General features: G+C 39.5%; 1 protein-coding gene across 1 annotated transcript in view; it reads right to left on the minus strand.

The window, feature by feature from the left end:
* Positions 1–21,748, minus strand: part of CNTNAP5 (contactin associated protein family member 5) — an 877,159-nt gene that overhangs the window by 127,335 nt on the left and 728,076 nt on the right. The window contains exons 15-17 of the mRNA XM_061199178.1: positions 12,978–13,105; positions 12,631–12,801; positions 2,651–2,869 (exon numbers count right to left, since the gene is read on the minus strand). Coding sequence (XP_061055161.1) covers positions 2,651–2,869; positions 12,631–12,801; positions 12,978–13,105 — 518 coding nt within the window. The remainder of the gene's footprint in view (positions 1–2,650; positions 2,870–12,630; positions 12,802–12,977; positions 13,106–21,748) is intronic.

Below are 21,748 nucleotides of genomic sequence, written 5' to 3' on the forward strand. Positions count from 1 at the left end.
TGTTTCTGGTACTTGGGAAGCACTCACAAGCACAGCAGCAATGCCAGTGATTACCATGCTTGAACGATGCTCTGTTTTGATTGAAAGATCCTTCAGAGGTTAAAGGTATCTAGATAGACTTATCCAAATTAATATTTAACTACTGTCACAATCAATCTAGCCCAGTAAAAATAGATAATGAACAAGGACCTACTGTATAGCACAGGGAACTATACTCAATAACCTATGTGGGAAAAGAATCTGAGAAAGAATGTATATATGTATACGTATACGGAATCCCTTTGTTGTACACCTGAAATTAACACATTGTAAATCAAATATACTTCAATTTAAAAAAAATTTTAAAAAGCACAACGCAATCATATCTTTTTCTGCCTAGCAAATATCAAAATCCAGTGACTCAAATTTTCTGAATGATAGAGAATGCAATTCGTCATTTTGGCTGCTCTAGCTAAGTAGAGGCCTTTTTTTTTTAAACCACTGAATCATACAAACTGGAAATATTGGGACTTCAATTTTTTTGGTCACCTGACACTTCTAAACAGGTTGAACACTAAAAAACAAAATTCAAACCAACAGACTAAAATGGCCTCCAACAGCATGTTTTTCTTCTTCAAGTACATTAACACAAGTTCAATAAAGCAGAGTACCATCTGAGATGGAGCCTATTGGAAACAAACATACCAGAAGCAGGTGCTCTTGCTGCAGCTGACCTTGGCTCCAGCTAGAGCAAGGTATCTCTCCAGACCCACAGACATGCTCTTACGCATTACATTTGTGATCAATTAACAGAAACATCTAGAGATAAAAACCCACAAGGAAACACAGCTGCCTCTTTTCACTTTCGACTTGCACAAAGTTTGTCACATATTCAGGCCATATGATAATTTCATAACTACAAGAAATTTGCATGAAGGGATTAAAAGAATTCCATCTTTATATACACCTTTCAGCCAGAAAGATTCATCAGTACTGCCTGAAGATAAATTAAACTTTGGCATGGAATATAATTTATGATAATTGCAAACTACTTGAATTGATTACACCAAAAAAGACATTAAATATTGATGACTAGTAAACTTACTCAGAGCAATAAAATGTGATGTTTAACTAGAATGAAAACATCAATATAAATTTAAAAAATATATTTTAATACTAAATCATATCACTGATGTAGGTTAATTAAGTGAATACTTTTTCACCATAAAAACATTTTTAATCACTTATATCTTAGCTTCTGATGGATAGGTAAAACATGATAGATGAAGAAAGAAATATGATTCCTGTTGGAAGGAGAGATTACATATTCTGTTACTTCTTTTCTTTTGGCTGGTGTGTTCTTAGTGACAGCTTTCCTCAGAGTTAAAAGTTGCACAAACCCAAACTTAAAGGAAGCAAGTAAGAAACACCCATTGATTGCTGATGGCATTTCATTACTAGCAGTAAAGCTATGGTAGTGTGAGAGTTGGTAAAATAAATACATAAGGAAAGAAAATTAAATCTGGGTATACTGGCAAATTTTGGAACTAATTTATGCTACTCTTCTAAGCATCTGAACTTCAAGTTTTATGTAAGAGCAGTGTCTTGGTTTTGATACTAATACAATATCCCTAACATTTACAGCTCTATTTTGTCTTTAAAGCTTTATAAGCCCTGCTCAACCTGCTTTCAAAAAATCCTTTCTAAACTGTAGCTATAAGGCGGACCCTTCCTACCTGGACTAATATGGCTAAATTCTCTCTCCCTCTCTCTTTCTGCCTCTTTGTCTCTCTTGCACAGCACACACACACACACACACACAAACACAGAGTGAGCTCTTTGAAAAGAAGTTTCATTGCACAAGTCATCTTTCAACTCCCACCATCTGACAAGGTGCCTGATTTGTTTTAGGTGCTCACTGACTGCTTATGGAATGAATGAATGATTCAGTGAATGATGTTTGAGCCTTCCCAGGCCCTATTGCCAGCAGTGGTAGCCAGTTCAGAGGAACAACTTATCTAAAGGTTGATTCTGAGTCTCACGGTGGAAATGACCAGTGGAGAGACGTCTGCTTAGGGACCAAGGCTGCTTTTCTGTGCAAGTTATCAGGCAGCCGCCTAAGTGACGTGATTTCAGGGAGTATCAAAGAAGCTCCTAGTTTAAAAACCAATAGCTCCCTCCCACACCATATTACTGATGCCCCAAATCCCTTGGAGATGCTGTAACGTATTTCATTACATGGTTATCAATAATTATCAGGAGTCAGGTATCACTAGGAAGGGTGAATGGTAGCCTACTGACTTACAGTCAACTTCTAATAAGGTTTAAATAGCTGATACATCCTTTTTCTAAGAGTAGGTTTTGATTATAGGGATGAAAGGTAATAGAGGTTCCTGGACATCTGAAGATATACTATGTACAAGGAGAAAAGATACAAATAGAGTTTGAGACCCCCTCAAACTTTGCTAAGCGATGACATAATCTTCCATTGTCATAGCTACTGAATCTAGTAAGGAAGAATCTGTGAAATTACGTTTATAATTATAAATGCCTTATGAAATATTTTAATCATTTCCGAGGTCTAAAATAAAATAGTAATTTTCCTTGGGCCTGGTTCCACAGTGGTCTTGTAGGGTTTTTAGCACACAGGGCACCTTAAGATGTCCCCTACCTACAAACAGCTGGCTGTTGAGCTGTAACCGGAAATGGCCCTCCTCTGAGGTCTCCCTGGTCATCCTTGGGAGGTTGTCCACCTGGAGTGAGGTCTCCTTGAGGTTCCGCTCGGCCCAGACATAATGCCATTGGTTGTCATTCAGAGGAGAAGAGGACTGGACTATGAGTTCTATGGGGCCATTCCCAACATCAATGGCAAACGTGACCTCGGAAGGAGCTGAAACCAAAAAGGAAACAGGTAGAGAGATGAAGGGAGTTGTCAGTGCATTTAGGACACAAGCATACCCTGAACAAATGATAAAAACGATCGTACATCAACAGCTAGGTAGAGAGGCCTTCAGATGAAATCCCTGCCGTATTAAAATTACCATTAATGGTAATAACTACCAACTACTAAATCTCAAGCTCTTTTTTTGTCCCAGTTGGTTCTCATTGTGAGAATTCAAGAAACAGGATAGGGACCAGTGTCACTGATGCTGATCTGACAAAATGCATCTGCTCCAAGGTTCTGGGTTTTCTGGATCTGTGCTGACTTCAACTGTGTCCTCATGGACAGCTATAGATACTTGGTTAGCTAAGCAGCTACACTCCTGCAAGGAGAAGACCACACCCTGGGAAGTCCAGTGCTTGGAATTATTCATTAGGCATATTATAATAATGTATTTCATATATATATAACATATTATTATGTGTATTATATATATTATTATTCTATAATGGATTATTTCATCGATACATATGATACAAGAATCCATGCTATTCCTATGACTTTTTTTTAAAAGGAGGCTCAGAAATTTTTAAGTGCCTTGTCTGCATCACTGCAAGTGGCAGTGTCTGGGAACAAACACAATCCTATCCCCCCAACTCCCCACGCAGGGCTCCTTCCATGACCCTTTCTGCCTTTCTATAGCAATCTGCTTATCGTACAATACAGGAAAGAGCCAGTCAGGGGTAATGTTACCTGTGATGATGATGATGTTGATGATGATGATGACAGGAAGATAATAGTGGTGGTCATGATGGTGATAGTTGTGGTGGTGATGATGATGGTGGTGGTGATAGGGATGATGATAGTGATGGTGATGGTGATGGTAATGGAGGTGATGGTGATGGTGGTGATGGTGATGGTAATGGTGGTGATGGTGATGGTGGTGATGATGGTGATGGTGGTGATGGTGATGGTGGTGATGGTGATGGTGGGGATGGTGATGGTGATGGTAATGGTGGTGGTGGTAATGGAGGTGATGGTGATGGTGGTGATGGTGATGGTGATGGTGGTGATGGTGATGGTGGTGATAATGGTGATGGTGGTGATGGTGATGGTGGTGATGGTGATGGTGATGGTGGTCATGGTGATGGTAATGGTGGTGATGGTGATGGTGGTGATGATGGTGATGGTGGTGAAGGTGATGGTGGTGGTGGTGATGGTGGTGGTGATGGTGATGGTGATGGTGGTGGTGGTAATGGAGGTGATGGTGATGGTGGTGATGGTGATGGTGGTGATGGTGATGGTGGTGATAATGGTGATGGTGGTGATGGTGATGGTGGTGATGGTGATGGTGATGGTGATGGTGGTGATGGTGATGGTGGTGATAATGGTGATGGTGGTGATGGTGATGGTGGTGATGGTGATGGTGGTGATAATGGTGATGGTGGTGATGGTGATGGTGGTGATGGTGATGGTGATGGTGATGGTAATGGAGGTGATGGTAATGGTGGTGATGGTGATGGTGGTGATAATGGTGATGGTGGTGATGGTGATGGTGATGGTGATGGTGATGGTAATGGAGGTGATGGTAATGGTGGTGATGGTGATGGTGGTGATAATGGTGATGGTGATGGTGATGGTGATGGTAATGGTGGTGGTGGTAATGGAGGTGATGGTGATGGTGGTGATGGTGATGGTGATGGTGGTGATGGTGACGGTGATGGTAATGGTGGTGGTGGTAATGGAGGTGATGGTGATGGTGGTGATGGTGATGGTGATGATGGTGATGGTGATGGTGGTGATAATGGTGATGGTGGTGATGGTGATGGTGATGGTGATGGTGATGGTGGTGATGGTGATGGTGATGGTGGTGATGGTGATGGTGGTCATGGTGATGGTAATGGTGGTGATGGTGATGGTGGTGATGGTGATGGTGGTGATAATGGTGATGGTGATGGTGGTGATAATGGTGATGGTGGTGATGGTGATGGTGATGGTGATGGTGGTGATGGTGATGGTAATGGAGGTGATGGTAATGGTGGTGATGGTGATGGTGGTGATAATGGTGATGGTGGTGATGGTGATGGTGATGGTGGTGGTGGTGATGGTGGTGGTGGTGATGGTGATGGTAATGGTGGTGATGGTGATGGTGGTCATGGTGATGGTAATGGCGGTGATGGTGATGGTGGTGATGGTGATGGTGATGGTGATGGTGGTGATGGTGATGGTAATGGTGGTGATGGTGATGGTGGTCATGGTGATGGTGGTGATAATGGTGATGGTGGTGGTCATGATGATGGTGGTGAAAGTGATGTGATGGTAGTAGTGAGGATGGTGGCGATGGTGATGGTGGTGATAGTGGTGATGGTGGTGGTCATGGTGATGATGGGGATGGTGACAGTGGTGTTATCACCATTAACAGAGAGAAGAGAAGTAGCAGCAACACAGTAGTACCACGCACTCTGAGGAGCACTGCACTAAGCACTGCCCATAGATTCTCTCATTTTAATCCTCAAAGCAACTCTATGAGAAAGGTCTCATTTTTATGCCCATTTTATGGGTGAGAAAATGAAAGTTCAGAGAAATAGAAATAATTTGCTTGAAGTTGCCTTGATAGTAAGTAGAATCTGTCTCCAAAAATATAATCTCCATCTTTTTTCTCTATTTTAGTATATCTTCTTGTATTTTCTTTTATTATGTAAGAATTCTAAATCTGAAGGATGTGGAGAGGTAAATTATAAATTGAAGTTGAGGGGAAGACAGTCCCCTCTCAGGAACAGGAGCCTTCATATTCCAGACCTTCCCCTCCTTATCAGCACCTTGTGATGGCCCCCCTCCTTTACACCCGAGATAGGACATGTGTATTTCTTTGACAAGGTCATCAACTAACAGATCTGAATATTCAGCAGTACCAAAGGTCAGTCATCACCCTGGACCACTCCTTCCTCAGCCTTTAAACCCTAACAGAAAGCCAGCCTTGGTATAAGAAGCCCCCAATATGCAGAATTTCAAGTAGCAGAGAGTTTGAATTGTTTTGCTTCCTGGTGAATGTGAGCCCTGACCGCAAAGAGAGGCAATAAGATAGAAGCTTTACAAATGGGATTTGAGACATGGACTCTGGCACCCCCATGACCTGAGGTAAGTTTTCGAGCTTGTCACCTCTTACTTTTCTCCTTTGTAAAATGGGAATAAAAACAATACCTAATTGTCAGGTTGTTTATAAATTCGTCCTGACAAAGTTCTTAGAACTGTGCCTGGCATGTAGGATGTACTCAACAATGATAGCTATTGTTATTATTATCATCACCGTGGCATAGTTCACCAACCCAGGTCAGTTGTCTTTGGCTCATAAACCCATGCATTAATGGAAACAGAATTGAAGGGAGCAAATCAGATTCAACAATTACAAGATTAAATAAGAGTGAAGTTGGCCCTTTGAGCCATTGCCTGTTTCTTATCAGATCACCAATGCTACCTTGCAGCCCTGCTTATCTTGAGACCAAACAAACAATTACTGAGATATTGAGCGTAAATGTATTTCTCTCTAAAAACATAGGTAAAGACTCTTGAGGTTGAAGGGGAGGAATGCTAAAGATTTTGCTAAAAGCCTTCCTCCAAAGCTGGTCTTGTGGATATCCAGTTCCACGCAGACAGCACGTCTCTGTGGAAGGAAGGCTTGCTCCACTGCTGTGACGGCCTGCCACCCCCTGTCACCACTACCTCCTTGTTAGTTTCTGGTCTGCACTTATCTCTGCCCCAACATTTATCCCTCTGTTGTATAATGATCTGTTTATGGTCTGTCTCCCCAGCTAGTCTGCAACCTGTAGATGAACACCTCATTCATTGGACACCCAGAACCTAGGATTGGGCCTTGTATACAGGAAGCTCCCATCAAACTAAAATTTCATTCATTAAAATGTTACCCTGCACATACTAAATGCAATTTTTTAATTTTCTTTAATTTTTTTTTTTTTTTTAGTTTTATACCAAGGTGTTAGGTTCCTTAAAAACCTTCTAAAATTATTATTATTTAACTTTATTCAAGTTACTATTAAAGACCTACTATGTTCGACTCACTCGTCCTAGAACTAGGGGAGAATCAGTGAAATGCAATAATAATAGCTAACATTTATTGAGCGCTTACCATGACCCAGGCGCTCTGCTAAGCATTTTTCATGAATCAACTCCCTACAATCCTATGAGAAAGGTAATATTTTACAGAGGAGGAAACTGACCCACAGATAGCTGAGAAGCTGCTCCAACCCAGAGGGGGCAGAGTCAGGATTTAAATCCAGGTGATGTGTCTCTGGAGCTCACTTTTTAACCCACTTGTCCTATGAGAAAACCACCATCCCCAAAACCTATGCAGTCCCTACCGGGCAGTCAAAGCTAGATATATAATATGGGTGCCTGGAAAAAACTGAATGAAAATAAATGTAAGTACATGGTGATACCTCCAACACTGGCTAGTGACTTGGTGGACAGGACACCTGAGGCCAACGTCAACTAGATCTCATTTACTGGGGGGATGGGCATAGCTCAGTGGTTCTAAATGGGAAAGCTGGAGGCCCAGTGGCAGCATTACCTCTACCATGAATTTACCCTCTTCTTCCCCCAACTGTCTGACAAATATCCTCCCTTATCATTTACACCCTATGGTTCAAGACAAAGCGAAGGAGTCACTGGAGTCTTTCAGTGGGTTTTTACCTAGCCAGGGCCTGTGCTAAGCAGAGATGAATGAAACAAAATGAGCTCATTGTGTGCTTTTGAGAAGACTGACCAAGAAGGGGCATGTCAAGTGGAGGAACCTGCCACAAGCATGAGAGATAGTACACCAAGTGCTCCTAGAAGATGAGAAGACGCCTTCTAAGGCTCCTGTACAGTGCTCTTCCTTCCTCAAACTGTGACACCATCTCTGTGTTCTCAGCCCTACACAGGTCAGGCATGTGAGATGTCTCAGGCACCACAATGGAATAAAGAAGAAGATGCAAGGCCTTAATGCAGTCTCCTAACCTCTCTGACCTCCCATGTATTCATCTGTAGAATGAGAAGTAAATGAAATATTGTTAAACATTTTTGGAGACATGGACTCTTGGAGGAGCTGATGACAACTGTGGCTCCTATTCCAGAAAAAAAGCACACGCAGTTCTGCATTAAGCTGTAAAGACCTGCTGAATGTCCTGTGCCTCAAAACATGGAGGAAAATCATGCTATTTTCTCACCTTCTAACATTCTTGGCTCTTGAGACAGTTTTGCAAAGCAGAGTAGGGAGTTGTTCGAATGAACAGAGAACTGAATCCTGGATTCTGAATCTTACTGGGTGATGTTGGGTGTGTTATTCACCCTCTCAAGGCTCACCTTCCTCATCTGCATATTGGACTGTGAGTTGAACATGAAAATCATAATGCAATATCTTGATGATTATAGATGAGATTATTTGAAGACAAAATTAAATAATGAATATAAAACATTCAGTACTATGTCTAAGTAGAGTACTCAACCATTCAGTATAAATGTAATTATTATTAGAATTAATCTTTCCTATTCTTGAGGATCTGAGGATTGTATCTTCAAGTTACCATCACAGTTGGTAATATTATTGATATGATCATCTGAAAGTCAGAACTCAAATTTCTAGATATATAAATATAGATGAGGATATAGATATAGATATATAGATATAGATATAGACAGATATAGATATATATATAGTTGTTCCTCCATCTCTCCTCCCCTCTCTACCAAGAGGACAAACATTAATCACCTGGAGACAATGTTAGACCCTATCAGCCTTGAGATGCCACCAGAAGAATCTACATAACAAACTTGACTAACCAGCCTTTATCTCTACTTTCGAAGCCTAAAACTGCTTTCCTTTATCCTATTATTTCTCCAAAAATGTATTGTTCTCTTTTTAAGATGTCATATGAACTGGAGTTCTAAGCCACCTCGTTGAGTCACTCATTTCCTCGGGGTATCTCCCATCCCTACATGAGGTATACATGTTAATAAACTTCTGTTTGTTTTTCCTCTTGTTATTCTGTCTTTTATCACATGGTTCTCAGCCAAGAACTCAGACTTTTAGGAGTGAAAATGATTTTTTTTTTTTCCCCTACAGGCTTTAAGGTCAGCTAGCTGCCCCTACCACCCAAGGGGTAAGGCTGGGCTCCGGCAAAACCAGTCTGAAATCTTTACTTCCCTGTCTAGAGGCATTTGTTCCTAGGTAGTCAGAGGAGTCGCATATCAGGAGGATTGTGTGGACAGCTGGCAAAGAAGTGCTTTCCCACCAGCTGAAATGTGGCTCCTTCTTGAGGGAAAGATAGCCTTGACGGAAATAGAGATTCAGAAGTCAGAGCAGGGAGAGAAATAAATTAGACCACTGCTAACATTTGTTAAACTCCTGAATCCAACCAGAAATAAAGTGCCCCACCAATTCTGGACTTGGTCACGTGTCCTGGTACCAATAAATTCCCATCCTTGTGTCTACCAGTTAAGATTGAATTTTCTTTTAATTGCAGCCAAATGCATCTGATTGGCATATGGGCATCAACAATTCCATTTTCATAAATAAGCACTGAAGGGGTGAGGAACTTGCTCACAATTAGAGTTAGAGAAACAGAAATTAGAATCCACATTGGGTTCTAACCAGTAGTCTCTTTCCGCTATGCCATACTGATCTCAACAGCCATTTCCTTCTGAGCCCCCATCCACTCCAAAATATCTGTTTCAACCTGCACAGCCATTGTGAGCTTACTGTCAAAATAGCTATTTTTTTCTCAGTCTCATTTGAAACAAATCCATTAAGACTTGAGGACATAATGAAACATCTTGCTTTTCATAGAATATGGACTAATCTTAAAGCTACAAAATTCAAATGTCTTAGTTGGAAGTGACCCAGAAAGAAATAAACTGAAAACTTTATGTAAACTTCTTGTTCCTTGTCCAACAGTTCGGATACATCAATTTTGAAAACTTCTGTTCGGATAGTTACAGAGGAATACTCCTTGGGGATGAGGAAGAGATCTACTTGAGAAATCTACTACGTTTATGTGAAGGCCATTTTCTTTCTAAGAAGCTGATCTGTAGAGGAATCTTACTACGAACACTTTAGGGTGAAAATTCCATCTGTGTAAAAGACATAGGTTGAGTGCAGCTGTTAGTAAGAAATGAAAGATAAGCCCCATTTGTTTGTTTGTTTTTCCTTTTAAATAATAATAATAAAACAAAATATTTTGAAAATTTTGAGGCTTCGTACTTTAAAAAAGTTTATACAAAATCTTCCTCTTTCAAAAAATACATACTCTCTGATCTGGTGAAAAAGTGTGCGTTGAACAATGACATCAATGGATTTTAAATCTTTATCAGATTTAATACCACTTGCACTGAAAACATTTTTGTGCAACCCAAAGGACAAAATATAGTATGAAGAAGTACAAACAAATTGGACACTGAAATATAATTAACACTAAATCATCACTCATTACCTTGTGATAATATGCCATGACATTTGCTACTGCTTTAATGAATCGAAAGGCGTTAGGGCCTGATTGTTATTAAATTTACATTGAGGTTATTATATCCATATTATGAAATGGCTGGCACTCAACTCCACATATTTAAAGCCTGGCCAAGGTAACTATGAGGGATCTTATTTCACACTAAAGCCACAAGATCTTCCTGCCATTAAGAGTCTAAATCATTGGAGTAAAAGGAGATTACAACTACCAGTTAAAGAGATGCCTTTCCTTGTATTGTGTTGTAGCTGCAGAAGGAACACTTAGCTGCTCTGTGCTCTGCAGGAGACCTGTACATGCACTTCAGCCATCTCCTCCAGCCAGCACTTTTGTCTCTTTTTCTGGAGCTCTCAAATTTCAAAGTTTCTGTTGCTAAGACATTATTACTTAGGTTTTCAAGGGTATTTCATGCTGTCACATTATTATTGTAATATGGTCAATTGCCACAATCAAATCACAGAAAACATGCATTTAAAACCAGGTAAATGAGGCACCTAATGAAAAGCGCAAGTCTTCATGGTCACGGCTTTAATAAGGGCAAGATGGCGGGAGCAGTCCACCTCGTGTATAAGAAAGAAGTGCGTATACTGAATGCAGAGAATCAGAAAACTAGCAAAAGCAACTAAAAGTAGATCTGTTTTTTATTATTGCCACACACCAGTAATTCTAAATAATGTCAGCAGTGAAACATTCCTCCACCGGGGGGGGAAAAAAAAAAAACTTTTGTAGGTTTAAGTTGTAACAAATGCTGATGTTAGTATTAATTTTTAAGAATGCGTAAGCTTCAAGTAGTACATTTTATTACCTACCACATATTATATTCAAGAGGGAAGTTAATATAGAGAACTCCTGACGTACCATTGGCTCCTGAACATGCAGACTCAAATATGTGTTTGTTTTTAAGAATAAGAACTCAATTTCTGATTTCCCATTTTTACAGTTACTGTGCTATCATTGTTTAACTCAGATCTCCTGTTGAAACAAGGAATATATAGTACCACAGGGGCTGTGAACACAAATTGCACCCAAAGAGAGCTTAAGCAACTCCAAAACCTTAGGAACTCTGAAAGGTTTCACCAAGTAGAATAGTAACCCATGATGAATTTTCTAATAAAAATATTTTAGTGGATTTTTTTTTTTATTTCAGAGCTATTTGAAAGTTGCTAACATTGATCGTGAAAAAAGTACATAGAGATTATAGCAATTTCTGGAATTTATTGTAAAATGGGATTTTTATGACTCTCTATCAAATTTAGCCTTATGTTTAAAATCTTTCCTAAAATGTTTATATCTATTGCTTAATGTGAAAAACATTTTAAATTTAAAGTTAATAAAAAGTATCCTTTGATCAGTAAGAGAGAAGATAAACGGACAAATCTGAATATACTCTCTTTTGAACATGAACATGCAAAGAAAATCAATTCTGATGAACTCACAAATTTGCATAAGTCAAGTCTAAGGAACAGAACTTTTAATGTTACTACTATTACTTGAACAGACCAATATGTAGGTATTTTTCCCTTTTATATAAAAAATGAATGAATGTGATTAAAATTCTTTATTGTATTGTGTTTCTTTTTTGTACTGGAATATTTTTATTGGCATGATTACATACAAAAGTTCATTAACAGAACACTTCCCCATCTGCATTTGTATTACTTTTCATTTAACTTTATGATTATTTCTTAATATAACTTGTATATAGGAGATGGGATGTTAAAAAATGATCCATGTCCTGACACCAAACTCACTAGATACACCCTTGTTCATGGTGAAGTGGTAGAGAAACAATGGAAATTCTGATTGGTCAGTCACATACTCCTGGTGATGGGAAATAAGCCAAGAAATTACTTGCAGAGAAAAAGTACAACAAAAATTTGACTTCAAGTATAAATAGAATGCAGAATACAAATGTTTTCAGCTTTCCATAGAAATTGCAGTGAAAAAGTTCCGTGGTGTGGAAGCTTAAAAGAATAGGTAATAAATGCCCATGGATCAGATAAAAGACACTGTAAATAAATATCTATGGGAATTTTGGGAATGCACTAGTTTGAAGAGAGAATGACTCTTTAAATACGGGTAAGTAATAATAAAACAAAAAACATAAGGAGGAACTAGAAATTATCATTGTTAATTTGACAGAGGCCCAGGGAGATTAATTTGATAATCTAAATAATACACTAGCTGTTGGCGGCAAAGATAAGACTAAAACTTCTGCTGACCAGTTATATTAAATTCATAAATGAGAACACTTACAGCTTATTTCAAGTCGGATGAAGTCTTTAATGCCAAGGTTTTCTAGGAAAACTCCAGATAAAGCCGTGGTTTTAAAAAAGAAGGAAATGTCAGCACTGAATTCCGCATGGAAGGTAGGAAAGTGGAGGTAAGAGGCTTCTGTATAAAATGATACTGCATTCCAGAAGTGTCCTGCAAATGAAAAAATCCTGAGTATGGTTCATTGTTTTTGAATGGGGTGCAGGAAAGCACTGGGCATGTAGATAATTTTCAAGACTGGGGGACACTGCAGAGAAAAAGGATAAGGGAATAAAACATCTTGTGCTTATGTAAGACAGAGAGAAATCTTCTTTCAATTTAGTACTCACGGTCACCATAGCAACGCAAGGGACCAATTCTCCAAGCAGCTTCTGAGTTTGATCTGTTGGTATCAGTGATAACTATTTGAGTGACAGGCAAGTGGTCTTTGAAGGAAAGAAAGCCAGTATCATTTGTCCTGCAAAACATAAATTTAAGAAAAGAGAGGAGAAAATGTGGATAATCTAGGGATTCTTTAACAAGCTTCCTCTTTTCAAAAGTGATTTGGCTGGTTGCTGCAGGGTTGGGGCAGCAGGGGAATAACAGAGGGCCTTTCATCTCATAGGTATGCGTGAAAGTCTGGGATGCCAATTACAAAACCCATGGCCAGCTTCCAAAAACAAGAGCATTTTACATCTTCCTTAAGTCTTTCCAGAAAAGCAGATAGTTTACAGAGCTTGCTGCTGCTCTTTGTAGCTCACAGCATCCCACCTGCCCAATGCAGTGCTGATGGAACATGAAACATTGCCTCTCTTTCCATGAAGAGATTGGCTATCTCAGTAACTAACTTGAAATAAGCATCACAAAGCCACTTAAAATCACTCCAAGGACTTGTTTCAGCCACCTGCCAACAGGTTTTAATCAGTTTAGGATGTTTCTTATCACCTTTTAACTCTAGGTGGTTTGCTGCTTTTTATTTTTTTTCTATGTTTTAGAGATTTTTGTAGTTAATGACTCTGGCTTTGTCTCTGTTAATTATGCAACTAGGAAACTGACTAGTCATCCCTTGACAAGAAAGTTAAAAATGAATGGGGTTAAGCTATCCATGTTTCCCTTTTTTTTTTAACATCTTTATTGGAGTATAATTGCTTTACAATGGTATGTTAGTTTCTGCTTTATAACAAAGTGAATCAACTATACATATACATATATCCCCATATCTCCTCCCTTTTGCGTCTCCCTTTTTTGAGTTGTGTTTTTGGACTCATGGTAAGGACACACCATTTTACTGAGAGTAAAAAGGAAATGTAAGTAAGAAACTGGCATTGAATGAATATGCAGTGATTTTGAGCCAGAAATATACTAGGGGAAAAGTAACACACCTATGCAGTGGGTACCATTATTTCCATCACAAATGAGGAAACTGAGGCTAAGAGATATGAGATAACTTGTCTACAGCCACAGGGCAGAAGGGGCAGGGGTCTAGTCACTTGGTGTCTATCTCAACCCTAAATTTAACAAGTATGCCATAAATATACATTAATCTGAGCTGAACTGAATTATATAAGGCAGTCTGATAATTGCACATGGGTGGGTTGGACTGCCCAGCCACACAGCCTCAGGTAAGCACAGGATGGATTATCTTGTCTGTTCCTGGGAATTGGGAGACACAGCACCAAGCCACAACAATCAAGGCAAAGTATATGATGCAGCAATTTGTTTATGAGGACACAGAGGAGCAAATTCATATTGGTTCTCTCTGTAGACACAAAGACATCAACACAACACTCAAAAAACACTCAAAGGGCTTCCCTGGTGGTGCAGTGGTTGACAGTTCGCCTGCCGGTGCAGGAGACGCGGGTTCGAGCCCTGGTCTGGGAGGATCCCACATGCCGCGGAGCGACTGGGCCCGTGGGCCACAACTACTAGCCTGTGCGTCTGGAGCCTGTGCTCCGCAACAAGAGAGGCCGCGATAGTGAGAGGCCCGCGCACCGCGATGAAGAGTGGCCCCCACTTGCCGCAACTGGAGAAGGCCCTCGCACAGAAACGAAGACCCAACACAGCCATAAATAAATAAATAAATAAATACAAATTAAAAAAAAAAAACCACTCAAAATCAACGTTATATTTCATCATCCTTTGCATATTATTTACAGCTCTGAGTCTAGAGACAAAGAAAATAATGTGTCAAATTATGAATTAAGGATGCATGGCAAGGTCCAAGTAGTGTGATGAAGTGCTTTAAGGACATAGATTTAGAAGCACACAGATTTGTTCTGAAATCCCGGATCTCCAGTTTCCACCTGCATTAGCTTGGGCAAATTATTTTATTTCTGAGATTCCACAGTATCCTCAGTTGAAAAATGGAGGTAATGTCTATATCACAGAGTTATAGAGAGAATTAAATGATATGATATAGTCACAGTGCCTGATCTATGGTAAATGCTGAAAAATAGTAGTGTTAACACTCATTTGAGTTCTTATTTTTGCCCCTGAATCACTGCAGCCTCAGGCAAGTCAATTTATCTTTTCATACATCCAGCTATGATTCTGTCTTGGAGGCCTCCACACTACACAGAACATTGTGGAAAACTAAATGTTAAGATTAGACATACAACTCCTGAGATCTGTAGAAAAATGCACTAATTCATCTTGGTTATAAAAAAATCAAATATTCACCTGTACATATACCCTGACAGGTCTATTCACCCAAAATGTAAAGAAATGCACTATGCATTGTCTATAATTTGAGTACCTGTATTTAGAGGCCAATCAAAGGATCTGGAATAAGATTCTTATGTCTATTTGAAAGCACATCTATGAATGTCACATATACACAGAATAAAATTAGAATCTTCATGTTCTAATACTTCTTCAAGCAGACATTGCAAAGCAAGTTTCAAGTAACCAAAGTGGAATAAAGACCAAACTCCTGTAGAAACTCTACATTACTATAGGATTTTATTTCTCCCCAATTTTTCTTTCATTTTCAAGGTGAAAATGGTAGATTCTGAAGTCTGTCCATCAGTGCCAACCACTGTCTCCCTCATACACTATGGCATCTTGTCTGTATCAATTTGATGTCCTGGCGCCAAAGTGTTGGAATATACAAAATCGCTCCAAGAATAAAAATCTCTTCCAAATAACAGAGAAAAAGAACTTCATATTTAGTTTGATGATGCAGAGCATATTACCAAAAATAGTTTTTATATAAAATCTAAAAATCTCTCCAAAGTTGTTTAATGCGGTAGACACAAACTCAAATGCTTACAGGGGCCAGGAAAGTAATAAAAATGAATGAAGCCAGCTTTGTGTTAGGTGATAAATGGGCCATGACACACAGCTTCAGTGTCAGGGGGAAAGAGAGAGAGAGAAAGAACAAGAGGAAGACTGGGAGGAAGGAGTATTCTGTCTACAGGAGACGGTGATAGTCATTCCTAACAGGTAATTATGCTCTTCATGAATGTAGGACCAGTGGGCCAGACTGGAATATCAACGTAAAACTTCTCAATTTTTCAAATCTTAGAAATGGATTTAAAATTCTTAAAAAAAAAAAAAAAGTATGGTGGGAATCAACACTGCACTAAAACTGACCAATAAAACACAGGTGAGGGCTGTGTTCAGCCTAGAGGCCACCTGGGCATCAAGGGACTTTGCAAGTTCATTCATGCTCTTAGCATCACAGTGAGAAGAGTGTTTGGATTTAATTCAGTGTGTGAGCGACAAGGCTGATTCAAACATTTCAAAGTATTAATGGGTAGAATATTTGGGGGGTGGCATAAAAAATGATACAAACTGCAGCTGTAGAGTTGATGTTCTACACACGAAGTTGTTTTCCTTTGGCTTTTGTATGAACTCGTCTTCTCAAGGGCACTTTACAGACTTTGTCTTCCTTTGGAACAATATACAAGACTCTTCCTAAAAGCACAGGGTGCTTATGTACTTTATAAGTACAAAAATGATTGTGTTGTAGTGGGAAAGCATTGTCATTAGGCCAGACGGACCTAGCTTAAAACATGTGGCTCAACACACGGGTTGTATGATGTCATGAGGTCAGCCTGGGACTCAGTTTCCTAATCTCTTAAATGGGGATAATAATACTAATTCGATGTTGTTGTATAAATCAAAGTAGATAATGTATATAAAAATTAACATGTTGACTATCACATAGTAAGGATTCAATAAATAGCTATTGAAATTCCCAGTCAAGTGTGAAAAAAAAATGTAAAATACAAAGAACTTTTAAAAGGAAAATAAGAAAAAGGAGCCCCACTGTTGGCCAGCCAAAGATCCCAGCTTATGGAAGCTTGAAGGGCACAAAGAATAGATAACAGACACATGGTCCTCAAGAAACACATGTGACCTAATAATAAAACATGCACATTAGGGAAAAGACTCAAATATTCTCAACAGCAAAAGTACGGCACAGAATTAGCCAATGTGGTCTCCTCTTAGTTTTTCTATCTGAATCTAGGGACTTTACCAAAATCAGGTTTGCAGAGCAGAACAGGGGCTATTGATTTCTTTAGTGTATCATTAAAGTGCAGTGAAAACTCACATACTGCCTTTTTTTTGTTTTTTCTGTCAGCCAGTTTTTGGTTAACTATTGCAATTCTTTTTATAGCATCATTTGGGTGACTGAGCTGATTAAGAGAGATTTTTTTCCTTTTTATATTCTTCTCTCTTTCAGTCACCCAAAAGTAACAAATAACACATTATTCATAAGGTAGATAAACCTAGAAAATTATGCAAAGAACTCAAGACCTCAGGTCCCTTGGAAGCCCTTGTGTGACTCTGAATGAATTATTCTCAGGAAACTCTGCATACCTTTCTGTTGAGTGGGAGACATGAAGCCCTCCATTTGCTGTGGCTGCAAAAGAGGAATAGCCAGGATGAGGCCCATAGACAGCTCTACAAGTCTAAACGCCATATCGATGCTTGACAGTAATTCTATCTTAACTTTGGTTAAGGCATTATTTTCCTTTTGTCTTCCTTATTGAGACTTAAAAAAAAAAGAAGAACCTAAGGGATTAGATGACAAGAAGCTCACAATGAGCTCAAGGGTCACTTGGCCGACAAAACAGCAAGTGCAAACATTGACTGTGGTCACAGAGACAAGTCCACACCAGAGGATAATATCGCTTTAGCTGTGCCCCACACTGACCAGGCCATATCGGAGTCTTGATTTCAGTCCCTAGTATAAGAAACATGAGGGGCAAAACAAGACGATGTTGGCATATATTTAACATTTTCAGAAACTACATTTCTTCCATAAATACTTTAAAAAACCTGAAGCCATAGGGCTCTTCTCAAGTAGATGTGAGAAAACAAAATCTGGTCTTGGTATATGAATACAGCCAAAGTTTACCCAATGCTACTTTACTGTTAAGAAATGTAAATGGCCCTCTGGATTTTATGAGTATAAAACTGATTTTAAAAAGTACTAGCAAGGATGAAGGTTTTTGTAGGCATCATTGGATTAACCTGTTCTGGATAGTAAAGAAAGAAAGAAACATTCAGTAGTGCCATAAAAGCTCTTCACAGGAAGTCTGCATTCTTTCTTCTCTCTCACCCTCCCCCCAGACCTACCAAAATTGACCTTTTCTCCTTCCCAGTCCCCTGAAACTTCAGAGAATCGCTCATTTCCACAGAATGGAAATGCCAGTCCCTAACTTACTCCACGTTGCTGCAGCATTTTACAGTGCTGCCTTCTTTCCTGTTACACACACACACTCACACACACACACACACTCACATGCATTTTCCGAGGAATACATATTCACTCAACTGCCTGTGAAAGATCTCCTGTGGATGTCAATCGTCATCTCTTAACTAATAGGCCCCAACCCCCTCCACTGGTCACTTCCCCAGGGATCGGCCACCCTACTTGTTACTCAGTTCTGTCAATGCTTTGGTCCCAGGCTCTCAGCTGCTGAGGCCGTACACCTGCGGATCTTCATTTCTCCTCTTTTCCTCACTTCCTCCTTCATTCTTGACCAACAACTTCCACCAAACTCCCCATCTTTAGGTCTCTGTTCAGCTGCCCTATCCTCATCCTCCTGGCCTCAGTTTCACTCTGAGGCCCAGAGTCAGCCTGGGCCTGGGAGATAGTTACCTGACGTGCCCCCTACTTTTCCTCGCTCCACCCCCTCCCTCCCTCTCACTCGTGTCCACACCTCCAGAAACATACTCACACATGTGGACCACAAGATGTACTTTATTGCTTCAAACCTTGTAAAGAAGTCTCTATCTCTTACAGGTAGGGTCCAAATTCCAAAATATTTAACATATTAGAGTAGAAAATAGAATGCAATTTAAAGCCACCCTTGCCTTTTACTGGAGGAGTTCGTCCTAAAGAAAAAGATCCATACGTTAGAGGCCCTGCTTGGGTATGGGGCTGCTATTCTTAAACCTACTGATGGCTCTGGGGTTCAGCTGAGCATCTCACATCTCAGGACCTGAGGATGGGAGCCACCTTTTGCTTTTCCCTGGCCAGGTGAGCACACGAATAGAGTTTTACACCTGATCTTGTTTCACCCTCAGAACAGCCCTATGATGGCGTTATAACATCGCCTGCCTTGTACAGCAGAGGCAACAGAGGTTGAGAGAGGAGATACAACTTCTCAGGGGGCACTGTTGGCAAGTGGAGAGGCTAGGCTTGGAACCAAAACTTTTGCCATAACCAGTGTGCTCTCCTGTTCTCCAGGCCTCGTCTGGCTCCTGCAGAGAGCAGCTCTCTCGTGAGTGGAAGCTGTGTTTCCCACATTCGTCTACATCTTCTCCAGGCAGGGCTGGAATAACCTGGCCCTGAGTGCTTGAGTTGTCCTTGTGGGTTTCGGGCTGACTCTCCCCATTCCATTCGTACAGGCTTTCTCCACACGAGATACACTTTGATTAGGTTTCAGTTGACTAATTTGCAATGATTTTCCAGCCTTGCATTCTCTGAGATTACACATAGGTCACCTTGACAGGAATTCTGGGAGTCCACAAACTCTTCGGTGACACATTTAACAAGCAGTCTCCTGGTTGATTTCCATGGAGGCAGGACCACCCCAACCATGACATGGTGAGTTTTACCAGTGAATTTTCAGAGGGCAGCCCCATTTTGGGGAGAAGGGTCTTCAGTGCTCTTTCCTTATCTCACCTAGAGTGTGATGGCTGAAGGATATATTTGATTGCTTTGGTATGCTAGTTAGTTATCTTACACATTTTATTGCATATATGTATGTATAGCTTTCGTAGAAATTAGTTTAACTTCTGTAAGTCAATATTGCCTCATAGTTCATTTAAGATACTGTAAAAATAAAGAAAATAATAATAAAAATGATGACTAACACATTTTTGAGAACTAAATACCTGGCATATCTGCTAGACGAGCAAATTAATGCCAACTTAGCCAGCACTCCCCAGATATAGGCATTCTTTTTTCTTTTTGGTTTTCTTTTTCTTTTCTTAAATCAAACAAGAGCCTGAAGCTCAGAGAGGCTAAATGATAGTCACTAAGTGACAAATACAGGATTTGATCATCCCAGTACATAACATGATATTACACAGAGGTCAATTATATTTTACATCCAGAAAACGAGGGTGCTGCCAGCATAAGTAGCCACAATTGTGTGTGTTCTGAGTGTATTACATGTGTTACTTCATGATATTTTCACTAAAAATCTAGAAGGCAGATTTGCAAAGGAGATAAAACTATTTCTCCTCCTTTTCCTCCTCCTTCTCCTCCTTCTTCTTAATGACGAAGACTCTACTTTTTGAAAATAATGCAGAGAATTTATGTATTTGTAAATAGCTGAAAGTGTTGCCATGGATCTCAGAGCAGGACCAGGCGTGATAGAAATGACAAACACTGAGAGAAAGAACGGAAGGGGAATACAACATCACCAGGTCCTGTCAGAGCTGTCCACACCTGCTGAAGGGTTCCAGCAAGTTCTGAGCCAAAGGAGGTTGTAACTAACGTCTCCCTGTGTGGCTCTGTTTTGACCTGCAGTGAGTTCTGTGGTGAAGCCACTTACTCAAAGAGACTATCACTTCACCCCAGGTTCAGGGAGGACAGTTCTGAACTGACTCCCTTGTGGTCTGTGTAAAGTCCTAAGTCCCTTCAACAATTTGACCACATTCATCAAAATAGAAAAGTGGACGATTTAACAATTCTAAGCCAGAAATCTATGCGACAGAAATAATAACTTTAAAAATGAAAATAAAGTATGTCAAGACTCAAAAATGTTCATTGCAATATTTTTTTCTAATAGTAAAACATCATTTACAAATAAAATGTTTATTATTGTCTGATAAACTGTAAGTTATGATACAACTACACTTTGCAGCCATTAAAATGGACAGGAGGCATTCATGTTTATGCTTATTTAATGATGCCAAGTCAAAGCTCTTCAAGACATAGTTCATGTAGAAAAACAAGCTGCAGATAACACATTTAATACAACCTCACATTTCGTAAAAACTGAATGAACTTGCATATTAATAAATATGGTATGTGCATAGGAAGATATTTATATGTAGACGTGCCCTACATGCCCCACTATTATCTCTAGGTATAAAATTTTACATGTTGGGTGGAAGTAAGAGGGTCCGAAGTGATAGTGAGGAAGGAGCTTCCTTTCTATTTAATATTTCTGCAATATTTGAATTTTTTACAATAATAATAGGACATATTTATTTTGTAATAAAAAACTCCTAAATTTTAAAAATCAGGAGAAATTATTCTCCCTGTGCATTGTTAAATATAGAAACCTCAGTTGGATGAATCAGAACTGAGAGCTGTAAGCGAACTTAAAGAGCAGACAAAAAGGTAAGCAGCTCCTCTAATTTGGTCCTGAGTAAGAACTACTATTAGGTGAGTAATGCTACTTAGTGGCACGTAGGCACATTAAAATAGAAGCCAAAGTCTCACTGCATTCTTAAGTCAAGTGGTAATATTTTGGTATACAATAATTGCCCAAATCAAAATGTTGTATAAAATATACTAAAGAAATGCAAACTTTTAATCTTGATATTGACTTTGAGTTCTATCTATTTCTGATACTCACAATTTTGCAATTACCCAAAATGTGTAATGTGACTTTACAGACAACTTAGAGATAACAAAGTTGTACAG

Source organism: Eubalaena glacialis, chromosome 1 (assembly GCF_028564815.1).
Source record: "Eubalaena glacialis isolate mEubGla1 chromosome 1, mEubGla1.1.hap2.+ XY, whole genome shotgun sequence".
Classification (NCBI taxonomy): Eukaryota; Metazoa; Chordata; class Mammalia; order Artiodactyla; family Balaenidae; genus Eubalaena; species Eubalaena glacialis.